This window comes from Chlorocebus sabaeus, chromosome 21 (assembly GCF_047675955.1).
Source record: "Chlorocebus sabaeus isolate Y175 chromosome 21, mChlSab1.0.hap1, whole genome shotgun sequence".
Taxonomy (NCBI): Eukaryota; Metazoa; Chordata; class Mammalia; order Primates; family Cercopithecidae; genus Chlorocebus; species Chlorocebus sabaeus.
In genome coordinates this window covers 17,172,373-17,196,887 of record NC_132924.1, presented here as the reverse complement: position 1 = coordinate 17,196,887, position 24,515 = coordinate 17,172,373, and the positions used below count along the sequence as shown (strand labels likewise).

At 46.5% G+C, this 24,515-nt stretch overlaps 1 protein-coding gene across 3 annotated transcripts in view; it reads left to right on the top strand.

The window, feature by feature from the left end:
• OGDH (oxoglutarate dehydrogenase) overlaps positions 1 to 24,515 on the top strand; it is a 94,339-nt gene that overhangs the window by 14,295 nt on the left and 55,529 nt on the right. For all 3 annotated transcript variants that reach the window (XM_007981433.3, XM_007981434.3, XM_007981432.3), the window contains exons 2-3: positions 1,089 to 1,337; positions 22,490 to 22,681. In XM_007981433.3, the coding sequence (XP_007979624.1) occupies positions 1,116 to 1,337; positions 22,490 to 22,681 (414 nt within the window). In that variant the 5' untranslated portion in view covers positions 1,089 to 1,115. The remainder of the gene's footprint in view (positions 1 to 1,088; positions 1,338 to 22,489; positions 22,682 to 24,515) is intronic.

The window sequence follows — 24,515 nt, the reverse complement described above, 5'->3', positions numbered from 1 at the left end:
ATGCAGTGCCTCCTCTTCCCTCCTTCCCATCCGTGTCCTTTTACCCTGAGACACACCCACCTGGAAGGAGCCCATCCTTTCACAGGTCTGCTGGCATATTCTGCGCCTCTAAAGTACTCAGTATTTCCTCTGCAATCTTTTCTCTGTTGTTTTCCCTCTGCTCAAGGGTGAATTGAGAGTAAGGAAAGTATTTTTCTAATTTCTTTGTATGTTCCATAATATCGTAAGTACAGCAGGTACTCAGTAATTTCTGGACAGATTAGAAATGTTTTTCTTATTCTGCAATTAACCCTAATTCTAAATTAATTAATCCTTGTTGCCTTTTTTCTAATTGTTTTATATATATATAATATGTAAATTTAAAGAACATGGTATGTTTATCATCTCAGCCCTTAAACTAGATTTAATTTTTTTTATTTATTTATTTTTGAGACAGAGTCTCACTCTGTTGCCAGGCTGGAGTACAGTGGTGCAATCTCAGTTCACTGCAGCCTCCGCCTACCAGGTTCAAGCAATTTTCCTGCCTCAGCCTCCCAAGTAGCTGGGTCTACAGGTGCGCACCACCACACCCAGCTAATTTTTGTATTTTTAGTAGAGATGTAGTTTCACCATGTTGGCCACAATGGTCTCGATCTCCCGACCTCATGATCCACCCGCCTCGGCCTCCCAAAGTGCTGGGATTACAAGCGTGAGCCACTGAGTCTGGCCAAGATTTAAATTTTTAAGTGAAGATGGTAATATTTGCAACTGTGCACTAACCTTCCTTGGGCTAGCACAGGCATCCTGTGTTAGTCGGTGCAAGAGTGTGTGTGAGTTTCACACAGTCACGGCTCTGTTGTGCTCTCAGGCACATCAACTGGTGGCACTGAGCAGGTAGTATTCTTATGAATGTATTTATAGGCCAGGGTCTTTCTCCTCAACAGCTAAGAGTTGAACAAGTTTTGTTTTTTTGTTTTTTGTTTTTTTCTAGTAGCTTTTTAAAAAAAATTATCCTTTCTCTAGAGCATCAGGATCTAGTAGCCTTGTCTCTTAAATGCTCATTTTTAAAATCTTTCTTTCTTTTCTTTTCTTTTTTTTTTTTTGTACAGGCAGTTGTGAAAAACTTCGGGACAAAAATGTTTCATTTAAGGACTTGTGCTGCTAAGTTGAGGCCGTTGACGGCTTCCCAGACTGTTAAGACATTTTCACAAAACAGACCAGCAGCAGCTAGGACATTTCAACAGATTCGGTGCTATTCTGCACCTGTTGCTGCTGAACCCTTTCTCAGTGGGACTAGTTCGAACTATGTGGAGGAGATGTACTGTGCTTGGCTGGAAAACCCCAAAAGTGTACATAAGGTAAGGCTCTCAGGGCCATGGGTCTACCTCATGTTGGTGCGTTGGCCTGTTCCTGACTGGTCACCAGGTAAGTGTGTGCGTCCTGAGGAGTCAGCGGGCAGGCAGGCAACTGAAGCGCCGTACCAACCACCACATCTGTATCGGACCCAGCATGGCCCCAGCAGAAGCCATGGTCCCTGGATCGGCGTCCAGTGGTAGACACCGCACTTAACTCTGCGAGGATGTGAAGAAGCATGTTTGTGACCCTCCAGAATCTCCGCAAGGGCTGCTTCAGGATGAAGCCTCTGAAGAAAGAAGAAAGAAAGAAAGAACATGTATGGAAAAGAGCAGGACCTTAGGAAGCTCCTCCGTTCTGTCTGGAGAGGATACTTTCATATGTAACATGCCTTAGTCACCTCATGTAATTTCTGTATGAATGGCCTTTTAGATCATTATGTTCCTATTTTTTTCCTGTTTGTTTCTAACTTCTCTGTATTACATATAAGGGCATTTTCTAAACTTTTCACCACGTGATTGCTGATGTAAGTCATGTCTTGTTTTTTTTGTTTGTTTTGTTTTTGTTTTTGTTCGTTTAGTTTTGTTTGAGACAGAGTCCCGCTGTTGTCCACGCTGGAGTGCAGTGGATCTCGGCTTGCTGCAACCTCCGCCTCCTGGGTTCAAGAGATTCTTGTGCCTCAGCCTCCCGAGTAGCTGGGACTACAGGCACACGTCACCGCGCCTGACTAGTTTTTGTATTTTTAGTAGAGATGGGATTTTACTCTCTTGGCCAGGCTGGTCTCGAACCCCTGGCCTTAAGTGGTCCACCCATCTTGGCCTCCCAAAGTACTGGGATTACAGGCATGATGCACCACGCCTGGCCAAGTCATGCCTTGTGACAGAATTCCTTTATTCTATTTTGAGCCAATGAATATTTATAGGTTTTGCTAACCATTCCTTGATTTTCAGGGAAAGCAACCAGCCTCCTGAAGGAATTGGGAAAGCAGCATAGTATAGTAATAAGAGGGTGGGTCCCAGCGTTTCTGAGCTCCTGTGCCTCATCTGTAAGAGGTTGGGAGAATGAAAGGAGGTAGCATGAGCAAGGCACTCAGCTTGGAGGCCGTGCCTAGCCAACATTGCTTATCTTCACTGTGAGTTTGGCTTTTTTTCCTACTCTTGAATCTTGGGGGCTTATCGCCAAAAGGTAGTCTGCTTCCACTGGGCTCCTGTTAACAAGCTTTCCCTTTAAGTATTAGTGACACTTAGGAATTGTTTTTTTTAAATTTAGCTAGGTGTGGTGGCACATGCCTGCAGTTCCAGCTACTCCACAGGCCGAGGCAGGAGGATTGCTGAAGCCCAGAAATTCGAGGTTAAGGTGTGCTATGATGGTGCCACTGTACTCCATCCTGGGCAACAGAGGGAGACCCTGTCTCTAAAATTAAAAAAAAAAAAAAAGGTGCAGGGGGGCGTATATTCCTGTGACTGCTGGGCCACCAGGTCCCATTTTTTCAGGAATACCGCTTTGTCTCAGCCTTATTGCCCAGCAGTGGTGGGACTCTAACCCAATCCTTCCACGTTTCCATGGCAACCTAGGAGCAGCATTGCTTCCTGGGCAAGGTGAGACCTGGTTTTCTGTAAGAAATCTGTAGTTTATTTCCCTAGTCTATAAACAAATTACCCAAAAGAAGTGCTGTGTGAAACTGGCCCCTGCTTTTAATGTCATGGATGTTACTGAAGACTGTGGTTGCAGATTGTGGCAGATTTCACACACATACACACACACACACACGACTACAGCTGTAGATTATATCTAGAATAAAACTGAGCCCTGAGGTTTCAGAATCAAGGACTGTTATGTGCACAGGCCTATTCTTTCACCTACCTTTTCTCAAACATAACCTTTTCTTGGAACCAACTAAGTTGTTTTCAGTGATGTTAGGATTTGGAGTCAGTAGCTCCTAAATGACAGTGCCTAGTGTCTGAAAGGTGAAGAGCACCTGGCTGAGACAGCATGTTCTTGTGAAGGTTTGGTCCTCAGTGATTCGTGGGTAAGAGGTACACTCTGTGAGCGTCGTGGCCACAGTGCTGTGGACACTGGGCCTGCTGCCATCATAGCTGCTCCTGCTGGAAGCTTTTGAAGACGGTTTTTGTCAGGGCATGCTGGCTTTGTGTCTTTATGCCTGTTTCTGTTGCCAGGAATCTCCAGGGGGCACAGTGTGGTACTCACATGCATGCTCTACTCCCTGCTTGTAGAGGGGAGGGGACAGGATGGTTAAATCAGTGGGCGTGCCCTCCAGCAATCCCAGTTGTCATCTGGCAGAGACTTCGTCACTCCTCTGCCGTCCCAGACGACAAGGTGGGTCCTCTTTAAGTTGAATTAGGCCCAGTATGTGGTGTGTGCATATTTTTCTTTCTTTTTCTTTTTCTTTTTTTTTTTTTTTTGGTACGGAGTCTCACTCTGTCGCTTAGGCTGGAGGGCAGTGGTGCAATCTCGGCTCACTGCAACCTCTGCCTCCCAGGCTCAAGCGAATCTCCTGCCTTTAGCCTCCTGAGTAGCTGGGATTACAGGCCTGTGCCACTACGCCTGGCTAATTTTTGTGTGATTTTTTTTTTTTTTTTTTTTTTGAGACGGAGTCTTGCTCTGTCGCCCAGGCTGGAGTGCAGTGGCCAGATCTCGGCTCACTGCAAGCTCCGCCTCCCGGGTTCACGCCATTCTCCTGCCTCAGCCTCCCGAGTAGCTGGGACTACAGGCACCCGCCACCTCGCCCGGCTAGTTTTTTGTAATATTTAGTAGAGACGGGGTTTCACCGTGTTAGCCAGGATGGTCTCGATCTCCTGACCTCGTGATCCACCCGTCTCCGCCTCCCAAAGTGCTGGGATTACAGGCTTGAGCCACCGCGCCTGGCAATTTTTGTATTTTTAATAGAGACAGGGTCTCACCATGTTAGTCAGGCTGGTCTTGAACTGCTGACCTCATGATCCACCTGCCTTGGCCTCCCAAAGTGCAGGTGTGAACCACAGCGCCTGGCTGTGTGCATGTTTTTCAAGGGAGATAATCCATAACTTCTGTCCAATTTTCAAAGCATCTGTCACCCATGAAAGGTTAGGATCCATAGCCTTAGGGCTATTTTACTTTATTTGTGCTCTTATTTTAGAACACATAGTTTAAATAGAGATAATAATTGTTTAAATAGAGATAATACAATTAGAAGTGCTGTAGGATTTAGATAGATCATCTATCTCATCTTCTGCTTAAACATCAGAAATGTCCTGAGGTCGGATTCCGTACTTATTTTCAGAGAGCTTAACGGGGCCTGCAAGGACTAAACTCATATACAGCAGAAAAGGAACAAACTCAACATCTTCCCCTCCTGCCCTTTGGCATACTTTCCCATTGTTATTTTTATTTTTATTTATGTTATTTATTTATTTGGTTTTTTGAGATGGAGTCTCACGCCCAGCCTGCACTCACGCCCAGGCTGGAGTGCAGTGAGGTGATCTCTGCTCACTGCAACCTCTACCTCCTGTTTCAAGTGATTCTCGTGCCTCAGTCTCCCGAGTAGCCGAGATTACAGATACATGCCACCACACCTGGCTAATTTTTGTATTTTAGTAGAGACAGGGTTTCACCATGTTGGCCAGGCTGGTCTCAAACTCCTGACCTCAATCAGTCTGCCCAACTCTGCCTCCCAAAGTGCTGGGATTACAGGTATGAGCCACTGCACCCAGCCCCATTGTTACTTTTAAATCTGTGTTATAGTGTTTCTAAGCATACATAGCAGTAGAGAGAAGAGTAGATGACAAACCTTGTGAGGAGACTGGTCACGCAGCTTCAACAGCTGTCTACCTTTTGCAGATCTTTTAAAAATCTGTTCCCTACCCCAGTGACTTTTTTATTTGTTGGTTTGTTTGGGGTTTGAGGAGTAGACACTGGAGTATTTTAAGGCAAATTCCAGACCTGTGTCATTTCTGGCATAAATGCATCAGTGTAACTAACTGATAAGTAAATGTTTCCATAACCACGCCCAACAAACTTTAACAGGCTAATTCTCTAATAGAATTTTTTCTCAGTCCATGTTTAAATATTTACTCTTCTCTTAAAGCTGTCCTTTTACATTTGTTTTGTTTTGTTTTTTAATTTTTATTTTACTTATTTTTTTACATTTGGTTTTATACTTTATAATTGGTTGTTGTATTCCTTATTTTTAATTTAATTTATTTTTTAATTAAAAACTTTTTAATATAAGTAGGAGTCATGCCTGTAATCCTTACACTTTGGGAGGCTGAGGCAGGAGGATTACTTGAGCCCAGGGGTTTGAGACCAGCCTAGGCAACATGGCGAGACCTTGTCCCTATTAATAAAAATAAAATAGAAAATGTTTTAAAAAATAAAAAAATGTAAATAGAGACGGAGTCTGTGTTAACCAGACTAGTCTTGAACTCCTGGGCTCAAGCAGTCCTCCCACCTTGGCCTCCCAAAGTTGTGGGATTACAGACGTGAGCGCCCACACCCAGCCTCTTAAAAAAAACTTTTACTCTTAAAATGCTTAACTGTTATGAAAATTATATTTGTGGTAAAATATTTTAGCAAATCAGAGCTGCAAGTACCTTTTTTACCCTAAACCCGCTCTCCAGAGCAGTATCTGGTTAAGTAGCTGACCTGGGTCTGTCTCTGTGGTGGGACCATCTGCCATCTCCCTTTTGTTCCTACCTTTGGTCTTATCCTAGACTTTTGTCTCTGTTATAGTCTGGCGTTTGTGTTCCTCACTGACCCCTCTTAAGAAGCTTCAGCAGTGGCCTGGGCTGTCAGCATAGGAAGCCTTCCTCATTAGGGTCTCAGCACGTTTGAGGTCACATCAAATGGTGACATCTTACCTTTATTTATGTCTTTAAGACACAATCAGAGCTAAGTTATCCTTGTTAATAATGTTTAAGACAAACAGATAATTGAGAACTGCCAAGCCCCCGTGAGTCTGGATGTTGGTCTCATTTTGTTTTGTAGGGACAGGTGCCCACTTACAGCTGTAGCATGATGTCAAGTTCCTTGTAATGCATCTGCCAGGTTCTGGCCCTGCTGAGGAAGAGCCAGGATTAGGTCCTGAGGGAGTAAAAGGAGCTGGGGCCTGTTCTTCTCCCAACAGTGCCTTCAGCAGCTGCCTTGAGGGTGCCATCGTTGGCCCTGCTTTTCTTCTAGGCCCTCCTAGCCATTTGGCTTTCCCACAGCTTGCTTTGTACCTCCGGGCTCTTCCTTTGCTCTGTGCCTTCCTCTGCCCTGCCCACCTCCCTAAAGCCTGCCTCCCTGTTCTTGTTAACTGATGCCCATTTCTTTTTTCTTTTTTTTGAGACGAGTCTCGCCCAGTCTGGAGTGCAGTGGTGTGATCTTGGCTCACTGCAACCTCCGCTTCCTGAGTTCAAGCAATTCTCGTACCTCAGTCTCCCAGCTAGCTGGAATTACAGACGTGCGCCATCACGCCTGGCTGATTTTTGTGTTTTTAGTAAAGACGGGGTTTTACCACGTTGGCCAAGCTAGTCTTAAACTCCCGACCTCAAGTGATCCGCCCGCCCGGGCCACCCAAGGTGCTGGGATTATGGGCGTGAGCCTCCATGCCTGATACCCATTTCTTGATGGTTTTTTCTTTTTGTACTTTTCACATATCAGCTCCTGAAGTGTGTATATGTGGTCGCCGCAGGAGGGAGGGGCTCTATGTGTTCAGATTACAGGTGCAGGCTATTGGCCCGCTGCTGAGTCTGGCCTCGCTGCTCATCTGTCGACACCGTTCTGTTTCCTCCTTCCATGCTTATGAAACACAGTACTGGTATTTTCTATGAGTGAAACTAAGTGGAGGACAAGCACAGATACACACACTGTCCCATTATGGGGTGATATCGGCCTTTTCAACTCTGCAGTGTTGAAACTGCCTTGGCCTCACTTTGAAAACTAGGACTGTGGTACCCACAGTTCTGTCCTGGCTTGGGGCTCCTCCCTTGGCAGGAGCCCTGCTCCAAGTTACCCTCCTAGCTGCTGCATGTGCGGTGAAGGGGCTTCCCACAGTGGGTATGTGGAAGTGTGACGTGCTCATAAGGAGAACTGATGTGTTCACGTGACAAGGAACAGCTGTGTTGAAAAATCTGCAGAACACTTTGGTGCCACTCAAGTTATTTATTTCTGGGAGTAATTCACAAGGCATTTTAGGCAATGCCAGTTGGGTGGTTGGAATACATTTTGAGTATTTTAATCTTTTATGTAATTGATTTATGAATGACTTATCAGAAATACATGTAGTCATTCCTCGGTATCTGTGGGGAATTGGTTCCAGGGCACACTGAGGATACTAAAATCCAAGGATGCTCATGTCCCTTCTATAAAATGAAATATAAACTATGCACGTTCTCCTGTATACTTTAAATCATCTCTAGATTACTTGTATTATAAGGTAAATGCTGTGCAAATAGTTGTTATATTTCATTGTTGTGGCAGCAGTCCCCAACTCTTGGCACTAGGGACCAGTTTCGTGGAAGACAGTTTTTCCATGGACTGAGGGATCAGGGGAGGATGGCTTCGCAGTGAAACTGTTCCACCTCACATCATCAAGCATTAGTTAGATTCTCATAGGGAGTGAACCTAGATCCCTTGCATGCGCAGCTCACAATCCTGTTGGCTCTCCTGTGAGAATCTAATGCCCCCGCTGATGTGACAGGAGGCGGAGGTCAGGTGGTAATGCTCCCTTGCTGCTCACTTCCTGCTGTGTTCCAAACAGGCCACTGACTAGTACTGGTCCATGGTCCGGGGGTTGGGGATCCCTGATTTAGAGAATAATAACAGGAAAAAAAAGTGTACATGTTCAGTACAGTTTTTTTCCAACTGTTTTCAATCCACGTTTGCTTGAATCCATGGATGCAGAACCCACAGATATGGAGGGCTGACTGTATACCTAAACTGCATGGTCTACGTAAATGGGGTTTCGGCGACGAGCTTCGAAGTTACCCCTTGATGATTTTTTGTTTTTGAAGATTCAGGAGGTACATGTGTGGGTTTGTAACATGGGTAGGTTAAGTAATGGTGGGAATTGGGCTTCTAGTATACCCGTCACCCAGATAATGAACATTGTACCCAATAGGTAATTTTTCAACCCTCATTCTTCTCCCACCCTCCCCCCGCCACTTGCTAATCTTTAACTTCACGTGTTAAGAGCAATCTCAGCACTTGTGGCTTTTTATGTTAAATCAGCTAAACTGACTGAGTGCGCCTTCTCCAACTTTAGCACAGTATTTCACTCTTAAGCAGTTTGCATTTATGGTTTATTTAGGGTGATAAAATTATAACCTCTTTGAAACAACAGGAAGCATGAAGCAGCACCCTCTCTTGTGTGGTAGTTTGCAGCTTATGACAGCTGTGCTCGAAGACTGTGCTGAGTGGCGGCTGCAAGAGGAAAAGCAGTCTTGTCCTGTCATCCTAGCAGGATGATTAAATAAGTTTGAACAATGGTTAAAATTCTACCTCTCTCTTCTCTCTCTGTCCCCCCACTCCGCCACCCCCTTCTCTCTTTCCTTTGTCTCTCTCTCTCTCCCCGCCGGCCCTTAAAAATGAAAAAAATAAAAAAAATAAAAAACAGTTAAAATTCTAATAGAACCTACTGAGCTTCTGAAGGGAAGTACATTATGCTGTGCTGTGAGGGAGCCCAACAGGGGCTCACAGTCACTCAGCAGGGTGATGGACGCAGACTTCAGGGCCAGGAGCCAGATGCAGCAAGAAAAGAGCAAAAGTTTGGGTTATGAAGTAAATGGAGAGGTTCCAAGATCAAACCAAGAGGTGTTTGTTGATTTTGTTATGTGCTGTGGGAGCGTGGACCCCTCAGCAGGTAGAAGGAGAGCAAGTTTGAGGATGTGGTGCAGGAGGAGTTGGGATCCCCAAGAGCCAGAGGGACTGAGACCAGGACAGCAGGCATACGAGGTCACTGAGGCTGGTGGGAGGAGAGGCTACTCCACATGAGGATCACTGCATCTTTTGGGGCTTTTCTTTTTGAGATAGGGTCTCCATTACCCATACTGGAGTGCAGTGGCACCATAATAGCAGCCTCAAACTTCTGGGCTCAAGTGATCCACTCCCCCACCACTCCTCCACGCCTCAGCTTCCTGAATAGCTGAGACTACAGGTGCACACCACCATGCCTGACTAATATTTTAACTTTTTTGTAGAGACGGTCTTGGTTTTTTGCCCAGGCTGATCTCAAACTCCTGGCTTCAAGCTGTCCTCCTGCCTTGGCCTCCCAAAGTGCTGGGATTAAAAGCGTGAGCCACTGTGCCTGGTGGATGTCTTTTTGTTTTTTTGAGACAGAATCTCACTCTGTCGCCCAGGCTAGAGTGCAATGGCACGATCTTGGCTCACTGCAACCTCCACCTCCCAGGTTCAAGTGATTATCCTGCCTCAGCCTCCCAAGTAGCTGGGACCACAGGAGTGTGCCACCACGCCTGACTAATTTTTTGTATTTTTAGTAGAGACGGCGTTTTGCTATGTTAGCCAGGATGGTCTCAATCTTCTGACCTCATGATCTGCCTGGTGGATGTTTTTAATGATTATCCTTTTGTACTGTACTTAAAGCAAAAAAAAAAATTTTTTTTATTTAATGTCAGAAATTAAAGGAAAGGGGGGAGAGATCAAAAATACCCTAATGGGGCCAGGCACGGTGGCTCACGCCTGTAATCCCAGCATTTTGGGAGGCCAAGGCAGGCAGATCACGAGGTCAGGAGATTGAGACCATCCTGGCTAAGACGGTGAAACCCCGTCTCTACTAAAAATACAAAAAATAGCCAGGCGTGGTGACGCACGCCTGTAGTCCCAGCTACTTGGGAGGCTGAGGCAGGAAAATGGCGTGAACCCGGGAGGCATAGCTTGTAGTGAGCAAAGATTGAGCACTCCAGCCTGGGTGACAGAGCGAGACTCCGTGTCAAAAAAAAAAAAAAAAAAAAAAAAAAAAAAAACCTTAATGGGAAAGTAGACTCCAAGAGTGAAAAGGAGCAAATTGTTCCAGTGAGTTCCGTTCTGTAGCACAGGTGTCCACAGGTGCTTGCCTTTGAGGAAATGAAAGAGCCATACTTTGTAAGTCAGAGGCAGCTCAGCTTCCCCGCACAGTCTGAAGCTGGGTGGCAGTGAGAAATTACTAAAAGGTTAGTGCTAGTTTTTCAGATGAAGTCATGTTATTAAAAAATAATATGTTTAGTCTCTAGGTTACTGTTCTCTGGCTCCCCTCCCCATCCAAGACTCCCTTGGAGGGAGGTTTGAGGGCTTTGGGATTCTCATATCTCTTCACGTCCATGAATGGATCGTGAGGTGAGGAGATAGCTTTTAGAACCCTCTCTTTGAGTGGTCACTCACGTGGTATTCAGTCTGAAACCCTGTAGCAGGTGCTTTGCATAGCTGAACAGGGGTTCCCCCAAATAGGGTTGCATAATTATTGAGGACAAATGAGGCAGGCCTCAACCAGATGACCACAGGTGACCCCAGACTGTGAGTCTTCCCCACCTCCCTTGAGAGTTGCAATTCTGAGAGTTGATAACGTGCCATTGTGTGCAGATCTGGGTAGTTTTAAGTGTTCTCATTTCCTGAGGGATGTCAGAAAGACTGTGAGAAAGTGATCACAGTATCTTGGGTATCATCTTTTCATGCAGTGAAAAGTCTGGTTTCCATGAATGTTTGTATAACAAACCACCCCAAAACTTGGCACCAGTGTAGCATGTCTCATGACTCTGTGGGTTGGCTAGGTTTCCCCACTCCTCCCACTGCCAGCTCCCTTGGAGCTGAGGCTCACACCAGGCTAGAAGTTATGAAGGCCTCTGATGTGTCTGGCAGTTTGTGCTGGCTGTTCACTGGGCCCTGCCATCCTCCAGTAGACCAGAGCAATTCCTGCACAAAAAGTCCCAGAGTAGCTCCAGACAGGGAAAGGAAAGGCTGTGGGGCCTTTGAGGCCTAGGTCCAGACCATACACAGCTACTGGCCACCCCATTACCTTGGTTAGAGCAAGTCACAGACAGCCCTTAGGGACATCCGTCTGGGGAGAGGAGAAGGCGTGGCCACTGGACAGCCCTCCACAGCCCTTTTCATAATGACCCTGATAGAGCAGCCACCTTTAATCTAGTGCAGAGTCCCAGCAAATATCATTCTGATATCAGTAGATTCCATACGGCAGAGCTGTAGGAGCTGTTCTTTGCTAATCTTGGCAGTTTATTGATGTTTTATTTACACAACTGTACAGAGAGAAGATAAGAGAGATTGTTTAGAAATATTCTGTCACCTTTAATGACTAAGCATTGCTATAATGGAGCATGTGGTTTCCTTAATTGAAGAATACCTAAATAGAAGCCCATTCTTAACTGGCTTCAGTATCAACAGTCTGTAGTGGCAGGTCAGCAGGCCTGGACTGCAGTGCCTTACCTTGTTTTTGCTTCATAGGCAGTATGGTGGTAGGTGGTACTCTGGCCTAGGCAAGGTCTGAGCAAGGCCTGCACTGATGGAAAGTGCAGAGTCCAGCTCTACCATCTGCACATTTTCTTTGGAGACTTGTGCCTAGCCCAACAGCAGAAATCATTTGCTGAAGGCTCGGAGGTGGGCATTCCATCCGCAGGTCTCCCCAATAGGGAGTACCCTGTTTGGACGTTCAGGGCAGTCACACATACGGGTTTTAAATCTTATTCAGGAAAGGCTCTGGCCCACACATTTAGGGCCATTTCCTGGGCAGCATTGGAAGGAGTGGCAGAGGTCATGCAGGCCTGCCCTGTCTTGTGTGCAGGAAAGGAATGAGTTGTTGGTCTATACACTGAGGCCAGGATGGGAGGCCTGCCCCTTACAGCAGCGCCGGGTGAACTCCAGGCAGGCTGGTCACATGGTGCCCAGCAGCTGACTTTTTATCAGTTTGGCTGGATTAGAATGAGCTGAAAGGAGAGCCATACGCCCGTGTTCCTTGGTTACGTGGTGCCCTGTAGTTCATATTTATAGCAATTAAAAAGCATAGTTAGTGTCAGAACTTAGTAAGTGAGGTGGTGTGGATAGCGCTGGGCCTCATCAACTTATCAGCTAAGTGATGGCCTTTGAGCCTGGGTGTGGCTCCATGCAGCAAGGAGACCAGAGCCTGCCCCACCTGCGCCCCGCATTATTTAGACAAGGTGGCAGTAACGTGGTGACCAAGGTTAGCTGTGTGTGTGGGCAGGACTTGTTCTGTGGCCGAGGTGGAGTAGGGAGGGCAGCTGTAGGAGTGGCGTCTGTAGGGGCTATGGATAGATGAGAGGAAGTGGTCTCATCAGTCCAGAGCCACCCATAGTCATAGAGCTTGGGCTAAGTTGTAACACTCTCCTCATGTTCCTCATCAGCTTCTTGAACAAATGCAAGTATATATGCAAGGACTTTATAAAAATTTTTTTTTTTTTTGAGACGGAGTCTCGCTGGAGTGCAGTGGCGCGATCTCGGCCCACTGCAACCTCCGACTCCCTGATTCAAGCTATTCTCCTGCCTTAGCCTCCTGAGTAACTGGGATTACAGGCACGCGCCACCACGTCCAGCTAATTTTTGTATTTCTAGTAGAGACGGGGTTTCACCATGTTGGCCAGGATGGTCTCAGTCTCCTGACCTCGTGATCCTCCCGCCTCGGCCTCCCAGAGTGCTGGGATTACAGGCATGAGCCACCACACCCGGCCGGACTTTATAAATTTTAAAAAGCTGTGCACATGCAGGGCCATGGTCTTAAATAGCCTGTGTTTGAGACTTACGGACAAGAAAACAGGCCAGAGAACTGAAGCAACTTCCCAAATCCTCATGCAGCCCATGGGAGGCAGACCTAGGGCCTGGGGACCCAGGAGGTGGCCACAGTCAGTCCTGCTGGTCTATGAGTGGGCACTGGGGGCTGTAGAGCACTGTCCTGCATGACGATGGGTGTCGACTACTGCTGGAGGAAGGGATGTCAGATGGTATATTTGCCACCCTCAGAAATAGGAAGCCCTACCTATTGGAAACCTCACAACCAAGGATTTACCGGGAGCTTGGCCGTTGAGACTCCCAACTGCTGACTCAGGAAGGGCAGAGTCTGCTGCGTGTAGCTGCTAATGTGTGGGAACAGACAAGTGCTCCTTGGTTAGCAGAGTGGCACCTGCTGAGGTCAGCACCTCTGCACAGTGAGGGGCAACCTTGGACTCAGACTCTCCCAGGGTGGAACCTTGTACTTGTCAGGCTGTTCCCCCAGAAAGGAGGCTGAATACCATCGGAATTTAATTTGGTAAAGGTTGAATGAGCAGCTGCCACATGCAGAGAGCGTTGAGGTGTTTCCAGCCTTTCAAGAGCTTCCTTTGAAGAAAGAGCACTGGTCACTGTGAGGAAAGTACATTGTGGTTGAATAGAATTCTGAGTTTGTGGGAGCTTGGGTAGCAGTGACTTTTGACTTGGAAAACAGAGCTTCATTTATTACAGCTAAGTGCCTTTAGTTACCTAAGATTAAATAGGAGGTCTGGTTTCATTTCATCCAGAATGTAAAAATTATTTACTGCTGAAATCTATCATGTTTAAGTCATCTCAGCAACAAGTTGATGATCAAACTCACTCATGGGAAGTTGGTGGTGGGTGGGGTGGAGGGGCACACAAGCTCCCTGCCTGCGAACCACCCCTCCCTCCAATGCCATTTGGTGGCAAAGGTCAGCCACTACCCTGGTCAGGTGCTTGCTCCTCTTGGGGGTGGTTAGTGGTTTTCTCCTTAATCTCCCATGTTCTTTTTCACTCACCTGCAGCCTGGTTCCAGCTCACCTGCCCAGCCTGGTTTCTTTTTTTTTTTTTTTTTTTTTTTCTTTTTTTTTTTGGAGACAGAGTCTCGCTGTGTCTCCCAATCTGGAGTACAGTGACGCGATCTTGGCTTACTGCAAGCTCCGCCTCCCGGGTTCACGCCATTCTCCTGCCTCAGCCTCCTGAATAGCTGGGACTACAGGCGCCGCCACCACGCCCGTCTAATTTTTTGTATTTTTAGTAGAGACAGAGTTTCACCGTGTTAGCCAGCATGGTCTCGATCTCCTGACCTCGTGATCCACCTGCCTCGGCCTCCCAAAGTGCTGGGATTACAGGCGTGAGCCACCACGCCCGGCCCAGCCTGGTTTCTTAACCATCTGTATACCCTGCATGTGGCAGTACCATGAGTCTCAGCACGTGGTGGACGGGCACTGGCCAGATGCTCCTGCTGTCTGTTCTCTTTGGCCAAATGTCTTCTCTCTCCTCCTCAGTCTCCTCAGGCCTTACCCTGCCTTTAGGGCTCAGACCATGGACCCCTCCTCAGAGCAGTCTTGCTTTCCTCTCCCACCCCACTTGTCTTACTCTTCGTTTCTCAGCACTTGGATCCATTCTTTGAATTTACACGTTTACTGGTTTTTCTTATTCTTGTTGAGAGTAAGAAGCTCATTTTAGTCATCTTCCTGTTCACAAATCTTATAGTATGCCACATATAGTTAATAGATATTTGTTGAATTGAATGAGAATTACTGGATTTTTAGAAATAATGGCATTCATGGGCCCAGCATGGTGCCTCACGCCTGTAATCCCAGCTACTGGGGAGGCTGAGGCAGGAGAATCACTTGAAACTGGAATGGGGGTTGGGGGGTGGTTGCAGTGAGCCAAGATCACACCACTGCACTCCAGCCTGGGCAATAGAGCCAGACTGTATCTCAAAAAAGAAAAAGGTATTCATTTTTTGACATGGTACATCCTTCACACATCTGACACTCTTAGGAAAATATTTATGTGTGGTAAGAACTTCATCAGAATTCCATAGCCCCTTGTAGGGCTCAGAAGTTGGCCTTCTGGAAGTGAGTACTTTCCTTCACCACTCCCCTGGTCCAGGACCCCTCACTCCTTCTGCCTCACCTTTTCTGGCAGCTTCCTGCCCCTTGAATGTCATTTATAGCCTTGCCCACTTACCTTAACATTTTAACATTTTTTCCCTTATCAGTGACATTGTCATTGAATGGCCAGAGAATTAACTGTCTGTGACTGTATATTTGAGGCAAGGCAAGGGGACAGATATTTTCCTTACGTTATTAGTTGTGCAACAGAAACCAATTAAGAGATTGGAGAGGTGAATAACACTAGTGATGGGTTGCAACTTGGGTGTGGAGCTGGGCACACCCGCGTACATCACTGTGACTCAGAAGTCCATGTCACCACCCTGAGCTAAGTACTAAAGTAAGACCCAAATACCACACTTACTTCATAAAGAAGCCAAAGTCTGACTGCCTCCATTTCTCATGAGTGAAAAACTATTTCTGTTATAGGAAACTTGTCTTCAGTGTTTTTGATGGTAGCAGGCTATTAGATTGTGTATTCTTAAGTCTGATTTTCCCCATTACTGTGCTTTCTCCTTTTCACTTCTGCTTTGTCACTTGGAATGTTTCTAGAAGTAGAAGTCACTGCCCCTGCCCACATCAGACTGCAGTTCCGGGATATCCAGGCAACAGCAAGGGATAATTAGGAATAAATTTGGCTGGAAGAAAGGGAAAATGCAGCTTAGGCAACTTAAACCAACAGGCTTATTTTTCTCACTTAGTTAAGAGAGCTGAGGTTGCCTGACTCAGCTCAGGTTCTCAGTGAGCCATCAGCCACCAGGTGCCACCTTCCAGTGAGTGGGCTTCTATTCCTTCCAGGTGTCTCTTCATGCTCCATGGGAATTAGATGGGACATGCTTTGGCTCTCACTTCCAGAAGCTTTCTCTTCATTTCGAAGGGGCTTCCCTTTGCGCTGGCTGGTCCATGACTCAGCCTAGTCTCGATTTATGCCCCGGGATGGGGACAGACAGCAGGGGAGAGATCTCAGGTTGAGATGAGTATACAGTAAGGGCTGGGAGTATCAGAAGGGGAAACCCTCTCCCAGATAGTGACAAAGCTAAGCGACCATGTGAAGGGAGAGGACAAACATCCCATGGAAAGGAGGGTAGCTGCCAGGCCTGGGGGAAGGAAGGAGCATGGTGCCGGGGCATGGGAGCAGGTGGACAGGGAGGGCTCTGCAGGTCCCCTGGAACCTAAAGCCAGGGGTCATGGAAGGCAGATCCAGATTCAGGTGTTCAGAGGATGAGGCAGGGGTAGGTAGTTTGAGCTGGAGAAGAGGTACCTCCTTGGGGAGTGGAAGATGTTGGAGAGATGCAGGGTTGCAGGACAACAGGGAGGTGGAAAGAGAGTGGGGGATGGACTGTGGCATCTGGCCCCCTGCCAGGAAGGAAGTGGCCCCACTGGTGACTCATACAGGGAGGGGTGGGGCCATTGGGTGGCTGGGAGCTCTGGTACTTGGGCAGGTCTGGCTTCCTGCTGCCACATCTGTTGGGAGGTGAAGCCCGTAGGCCAAAAAATGACCTTCATTTTCAAAGCCTTTTTGAATAAATAAACCTTTTTCAGGTTTAACTTACATACATTAAAATTCACTTAAGTGTTTAGTGCAGTAGGTTTTGCCAAATGTATGCAGTCACTACACTCGATACAAAACATTCTATCACTCAAATTCAAAAACCTTTCAGTATACCTCCAGGTCTTGGTGCAAAGAGGGCTTGCTGTTGTTGGGTGTGCAGGCTCACCCAGTCCTGGAGACAGAATGGGCTCTTTGTCTGAAGGTGGGGCAGGGTGCTCCCCCAGTGGTGTGGGAACTGAGCCGACCGGAGAGTGAATGGGACGCATGGTGTAAGATGAATAAGGGAAAGGCTGCAGAAGTTGCATTCCCAGCATTTTCCTTCCCGGGGATTCCCAGCAGCTCAGCAGTACCGGTATGAACCAGTTTTTTTCTGACCGCCTCCAGCATGCGCTGAATTTCCGTCTGTGCAGTTGTCCTCAGCCAATTGAAAATCACCTGGAGTTTTATTCCAAGCACAAAAGAAGGTCAGAGAGAGGAGGCCCGATGATCATGATCGCCCTCTTTCCAGGGCCTAGGCTGGAAGGAGTCCTGCAGCCTTTGTGCTCTCAGGACCAGACAGCTGACCTTGTGGAAATTCCTTTCATTTTATTGTTGAGCCCAGGAGCTCCCAGCTCTCTTTGACAAGGTTAAGCTAGGATAAGAGGCACTATTACTAGAGTGACCAGAGGTCTTTATATAAGTGTTGCTCTGCTGTTGCTCACTTAACCTTATTAATACCCTGCGTGGTGACTGCTGTGTATAAGTTCTGCCAGTGGGAATATGATTGACATTCCAGTTGTTCCAAGTAAGTTAGAAAAGCCCACAGAGAGCCTCAGTAAAAGTTAGCTATACCTATCACTGCTGCTATTATTTTTTTTTTAATTTTTTACTGTTTTAATTGTTATTCAAAGCTAATTTTTATTGAAAAGAAGTAAACTTGTGATTTTGCTATGACTTTTGGCTCTGGATTCAAAAGTGGATATTGTCCCCTAGGATAAAGGAGGCTGTTTGTACAGCTGGAGAGACTCTTGATCCAAGGTCTTGCTCTTGGGTGACTTGGGTGACTTTGCCCTGTGTTTCTGGACACTTAATGGGTTTTATGAAGTAGAAGAAAGACAGTATGTTTTAAGGGTTTAATAAAGTTTGGGTTGTGCTGCTCTCTTGTACTTACTGGGGTTGAGGATCATGCCCTATCTGTGAACCTTGTTGTGGCCCCAGGGAACTAAGTAAGTGTCCACAGCTAGACTTGGGGTGCGGGTCACATGGTGTGAGGATAGACATTCTAACACTGGAGCAAGTTTGGGTTAAAGAAAACTTTGGACTATGTTTTTTGTAGGTTTTTTTTTTTTTTTTTTTGGATGGAGTCTCACTCTGTCACCAAGCTGGAGTACGGTGGCGTGATCTCAGCTCACTGTAACATCCGACTCCCTGGTTCAAGTGATTGTCCTGCCTCAGCCTCCCGAGTAGCTGGGATTACAGGCACGCATCACCATGCCCAGCTAATTTTTGTATTTTTAGTAGAGACAGGGTTTCATCATGTTGGCCAGGATGGTCTCGATCTCCTAACCTCGTGATCCATCCGCCTCGGCCTCCCAAAGTGTTGGGATTACAAGCGTGAACCACCCCACCTGGCCTTTTTCTCTTTTTTTTCTTTTTTCTTTTTTTTGGAAACAGGGTCTCGCTTTGTTGCCCAGGCTGGAATACCATGGTGCAATCTCAGCTCACTGCAACCTCTGCCCCCCAGGTTCAAGCGATTCTTATGCCCCAGCCTCCCAAGTAGCTGGGACTGCTGGCCTGCGCCACCACACCCAGCTAATTTTTGTATTTTTAATAGAGACGGAGTTTCACCATGTTGGCCAGGCTGGTCTCAAACTCCTGACCTCAGGTGACCCGCCCACCTTGGCCTCCCAAAGTGCTGGAATTACAGGATTACCCTGCGCCCGGCCTGATTAGGTTTTACATGACAGTGGCAGCTTGCTGTTGGTTCTTGCTGTGCAGGATTGGGATACAGCCAGACTGAACTCCCGCCCAGTTACTTGCTGTATTCGAGGGGCTTCTCCTTTTAGGTCAGGTCCTCAGTTATTGGAGGCCTGGGTAGAGGCCAAGAAGTGCAGTCATTGGTCATCCCTGTTTTCACAATGAGGATGGATGTCCAATGCGTGTGGTCCCCAGTCATCTCTGCTTCTAGAATGTAGGGAGCTCTCTGCCCTGCTGGAAAAGCTCCGTGAAGTCAGAAGTACCTGAGGGTGTCCAGTGTGTTTGTGCACAGCCACCTTTTAGATCCCTGTGTCCTTGACAGAACCAGTCATGGACTGAGTGGGAGGTAGCCTTTACTTTGCCTAGGGAGTTGATGCTGAGACATCCTCTGTTTTATGTCGTAAGAGTAAGTCAGTTTTTTTCTCTGGTGGAAATACTGCCTTTTCTCATGTTGGAGAACACTAAGTTTTTGTGAGAACCAATTTAATGGAGGAAGATTTAGAGAATCTCTTTGGAGATTCCAAACTCTGGGTTACTTTAGCAAACATTTTGATAGCATCTGTTGAAAAAGAAAGTTTAGGCCCAGCGTGGTGGCTCATGCCTATAAACCTAGCACTTTGGGAGGCTGAGACGGGCAGATCACTTGAGCTCAGGAGTTCAAGAACAGCCTGGGCAACATGGTGAAACCTCATCTCCACAAAAAATATTTAATAAAAAAATTAACCGTGCGTGGTGGTGCATGCCCGTGGTCCCAGCTACTCAGGAGGCGAAGCAGGAGAATCACTTGAGTCCTGGAGGTGGGGGTTACAGTGAACCGAGATCATGCCACTCCAGCCTGAGCAGCAGAGCCAGACCCTGTCTCAAAAAATAAAAAAGAAAGAAAAGGAAAGTTTGCAGCCTTTTTTCATGTTCCTGATTGTTGGGTTACATTTGTATAAGATGCTTCTATAATAGGTTTTGTGGGAGGTGCCAGAAGAGAACCCCACATCTCACTTCTACATCAGCCAATACAACAGAAATTCACCAGAAAGGTTAAAACAGTAAAACCTCAAATAGTTTGATTTGTAAAAACATTTTAAAGGCTGGGTGCAGTGGCTCACGCATGTAATCCCAGCACTTTGGGAGGCCGAGGCGGGTGGATCACGAGGTCAGGAGTTTGAGACCAGCCTGGCCAACACAGTGAAACCCCGTCTCTACTAAAATACAAAAATTAGATGGGCATAGTGGCGAACGCCTATAATCCCAGCTACTCGGGAGGCTGAGGCAGAAGAATCGCTTGAACCTGGGAGGCGGAGGTTTCAGTGAGCCGAGATTACACCACTGCACTCCAGCCTGGGTAACAGAGCTGGACTCTGTCTCAAAAAAAAAAAAAAATTTAAATGTAATTCGCGTAACATAAATGTCATTATTTGGCCTGATCCTGGTGACTCACAACTGGATTCCCATCACTTTGAGAGACTGAGTCAGGAGGATTACTTGAGGCTGGGAGTTTAAGACCAGCCTGGGCAACAGAGCAAGAACCTGTTTCTTTTAAAAAAAAAAAAAAAAAAAAAAAAGTCATTTTTATGTGTACCATTCAGTGGAGTATTGCTTTGTTTTTAACAGATGGGATCTTGCTGTATTGACCAGGCCAGCCTGGAATTCCTAGACTTAAGTGATCCTCCTGATTCTGCTTCCCAAGTGCCTGAGACTACAGGTGCACGCCACTGCACCCAGCTACAGTGGTTTTTGGTATATTCACAATACTGTGCAGTTACATCTCTGGTGGTGGTTTTCTTTAAATTATTTTTTCTGAATGCCAAAAAAAAATGCTTATTATAGAATGTTTTAAAGATTCTACAAGAAAGAAAAAGGAAAGGAAAAAAAAAAAGTATTTCACAAAACTCCCTTCAAAAACAGATTTCACTGAGAGACCAGACTCCCCTTCATGAGGCAGTTGGTCCAGGCCTGTGCGTTATCATTGTGTGTTTTCTAGTTTGTGTCTGGCAGCAGTATATAGCAGTGCTCTTGGTAGTAGGACCATCTGAGTGATGTATATCTATGCCCTAGCCAGCATTATAAAAGAACCTGTCTGAAAAAACCAGAAGACCTTAAGGACCAGCATACTGGATTCTGTAGCCATCTCTACCTTCTTATCTCTAGACCCAGACAGAACCATTTGATATCCACCCATATCCCAGACAAGGAACACATCTGGGTGGCATCTTGTTAGAAGGAGAATGCAAAGATCTCATAAAGTTTTGCCTTTGCCTCTCCAAGTTTTTCAAGACAGTCTTATTAGAGTTTATTGATGGAAGAATTTTAGAGGCTAGAAAATGTATTGCAGGAAAGAAAAACAATGTTTTTATTTTTTTTAAACTGGTGTTTTGCCAGGCGCGGTGGCTCACGCCTGTAATCCCAACACTTTGGGAGGCCAGGGCTAGTGGATCACTTGAGGTCGAGAGTTTGAGACCAGCCTGGTCAACAAAACCCCGTCTCTACTAAAAATACAAAAATTAGCCAAGCCTGGTGGCATGCACCTGTTATCCCCGCTACTCAGGAGGCTGAGGCAGGAGAATCACTTGAACCCAGGAGGTGGAGGTTGCAGTGAGCTGAGATCATGCCACCACACTCCAGCCTGGGCAACAGAGCGAGACTTCATCTCAAAAAAAAAATTAAAATAAAATAAAATAAGCTGGTGTTTAATCGTGCTTTTCTTTTCTTTTTGCAATGAACTTTTGTGAAGTCTTGGTATGTCTGATCTCTTAAATATTTTAAAAACTTGCATCTTTGTATGAGGTGAATAAACTATTACAGTTCACGGTATCTCTGCAGATTGTAAATCAAATAATTCAGACGTGAACTAGCCAAAAATAGTAGGAATATAAGTGAATTATAGTTTTTCTAAGGAAATTCAAACTGATACTAACACCTGACTTTTGTGAAGTACTTGTGAAGTATTAGACTGCGTGCTAATGCCTTTAACTAGGGTAGTCTTTACAGCATACCTATGAAGAATGTATATCTTTCTCTCCTCATAGATGAGAAAACAACACAGAAAGGTAACTCACTAAGAGCTTACCTCTTGAATTTGAATTTTTGTCACCAACACAGAGATCAGATTTGAATTTCCATCTGTGACCCCACACCTTGAGCTCTGAGCTCCTGAGTGCCCCCTGCAGTAGCAATGAGATTATTTCTCTGTGCGGTCAATGCTGCCTCTTACAAAGGATCAGATTCTGCTTTGTGTCCAGGGAAGTGAAAGGACATGAGCAAGGTGACCCTGGGCTCTTCACAGGCTGTGCTGAGCCCCTAGGGTCTTGAGGGAGGCGCTTGATGGGGTGTGAGCATCTGGCACCCCACAGAAGAACCGGTAGGGTTTGCACACCTATAGACAGAATGTCAAGAGATCACCTCCCAAGGGCTGGGTCCTGGGGAGAAGGCTGAGACAGTAAGTGTCTCTGTTGACCTACTTCCTGAGTCTGTCCCCAGGCCCAGTGTATGGGAGCTGAGGAGAGCTGTTTGGCATTGGGCCTTTGGGGTATGTGTGTTAATGGAAGGCGGCCACAGGGCATCTGTGTTATAGCTATGGGGGTCAGAAAGTACATCCCGAAGACCAAAGGAGTGGAAAGCAGGAGGCCTGAATGCTGAGAGAAACCCACCATTTGGGAACAGACAGAGACCCCACTGTCCAGAACAGGAGGAAGCAAGCTCAGCCAGCCTGTGGTAGACTTGCCTTGCCTGCAGAGAGCAGTTGTCTGTGGCCACAGATGCATCCTGGACTTAGGGGAGCAGTGAGGTAACCCTGTACCTTCTTTGTCTTTAGTCATGGGACATTTTTTTTCGCAACACGAATGCTGGAGCCCCACCGGGCACTGCCTACCAGAGTCCCCTTCCCCTGAGCCGAGGTTCCCTGGCTGCTGTGGCCCATGCACAGTCCCTGGTGGAAGCACAGCCCAACGTGGACAAGCTCGTGGAGGACCACCTGGCGGTGCAGTCGCTCATCAGGGCATATCAGGTAAGGTGGGTGCTGACTCTCCCCACGGGAAAGGGTGCAGTGTTCCTTAGGTCATGCCTCATGGGCCCTATTGACCTTTCTGAGTGTATGTTGTCGTTTTACTTATACCTCCTCAAATACTAGGTGCTTTCTCCCTGCTTTGGGAGGCTAAAAAATAAATACATGAGAGAAAAGGAACCAGGCTAGCCCTATTTGAGCAAATCTTCTGGCACCACTAATGCCTGCCCCATAAAGGGCTCCTTATTTCTTTTCCTTACTTGGCAAGAAATATTTGTGGGCAGGGAAATCAAGTCAGTACCCGGGCATCAAGGAGAAGTGCTGCCTATCCGCCCGTGAGCCGTGGCTGGGAGGGGTGATGCTGTTGGGTAGTTGATGCCCCCTTCCCAGTTGCTAACAACTGAATACTATAAGAGAAGAAAATCTGTAGAGTTGGAGGATATGGAAGCAGGGAGAGGCAGTTGAGGGTACAGCTGAGCCTACAGAGAGTGATGAGGGGCAGGGGAACTCTCCAAAAGCATTGCAGTTAGTGGCCAGTCTCATTAGGCAAGTGTTGAGCAGGACAAGGCTTTTCCTCCCTGTCCTTTCCCAGAGCACAATGACAAAGTTTTTCTAGGATGTCCACCTGATACGTGGGGAGAGCCCAGAGTTCAGATCTTAAGACTTCATCTGTGATAGTTCTAAGGAGGACAGGTGGAGACAAGTGAGCCTGGTGCTTCCCTTCTGGAAGCTCCCATGGGCGTCCAGGACCCTGCCACCTGTTCTTATGTAACTGCTTTGGTGGCAACAAGGGGACTCATGTGCCTGGGCTGTCTTTTCTCTCTCATGCTTTGGTTTCTGGTGGCGTGGGCCATTTCCTGTGCCAGCAGGGCAGCAGTGCAGGTATTGTAATAGGGCAACATGGGGGAGGTCCTGGGTCTCTGGCCCTTCATGCCATGGCCTGGCAACTAAGGCTGTCTTCCCTGGGGCAAGTGTATTCTGCCTTAGAATGGAGATGCATGGAGTTTTGTAAATGCCATAATGCTTTAAAGTGCTATCCACGTGGATATTTGCATAAGGAGGAGGCCCAGTGTTGTTTCTTTATCACTGCCTGCACACAGTTGGCCTCAGTAACAGCTTCAGTCTGATCTTGCAGTGACTTACCAGCAGCTGTTCCCTTCTCAAATTGCTAGCAAGAAATAGTGAAAGAATCTTAAGTTGGAAGGGATTTTCTTTCTCCTTTTGGTTTTTAAATAGTTCAAATCAGATGCTTTAAGTCTGTGGTGTAGCAGGGTTTTTTTGTTCTGACTACTATGTGCTGACCTACTCAGCAGCAGCAGGACCAGAACCCTCACTCCTCACGGGGATATATAGTAAAGGCAAACCTGTTAGTAAGATGACCTCTTAACTGCACTCCTTCCCAATAAAGGCCAACACTTAAGCCTTCATTTTCCTCCTTAGGAAAATTTTTCTTTAAATTTGATTTATTTATTTTAAATTGAGATAGGGTCTCACTGCATTGCCCAGGTTGGCCTCAAACTCCTAGGCTCAAGAGATCCTCCTACCTCAGCCTCCCAAGTAGCTGGAACTACAGGCATGTGCCACTGTACCCAGCACCTTAGGGAAATGTTTATATTCTGAGCTGAGGCAGGCTTCACATTGGAGTAAGAATTGTTCAGCACATCTCATTTCTGTTTATCCATGGAAACTGTATAATGATCCCAAGAAAGGATCGTTTCAGACTCCTAAGTTTGTCGTAACCTGAGTTTATCTCTTTTTTATAAAAGTATGTTTGTGCACAGTATTGCTTTTAAAATAAGTTATTCCAAGACTTTTAAAATCTAATTTTGTCGTATGG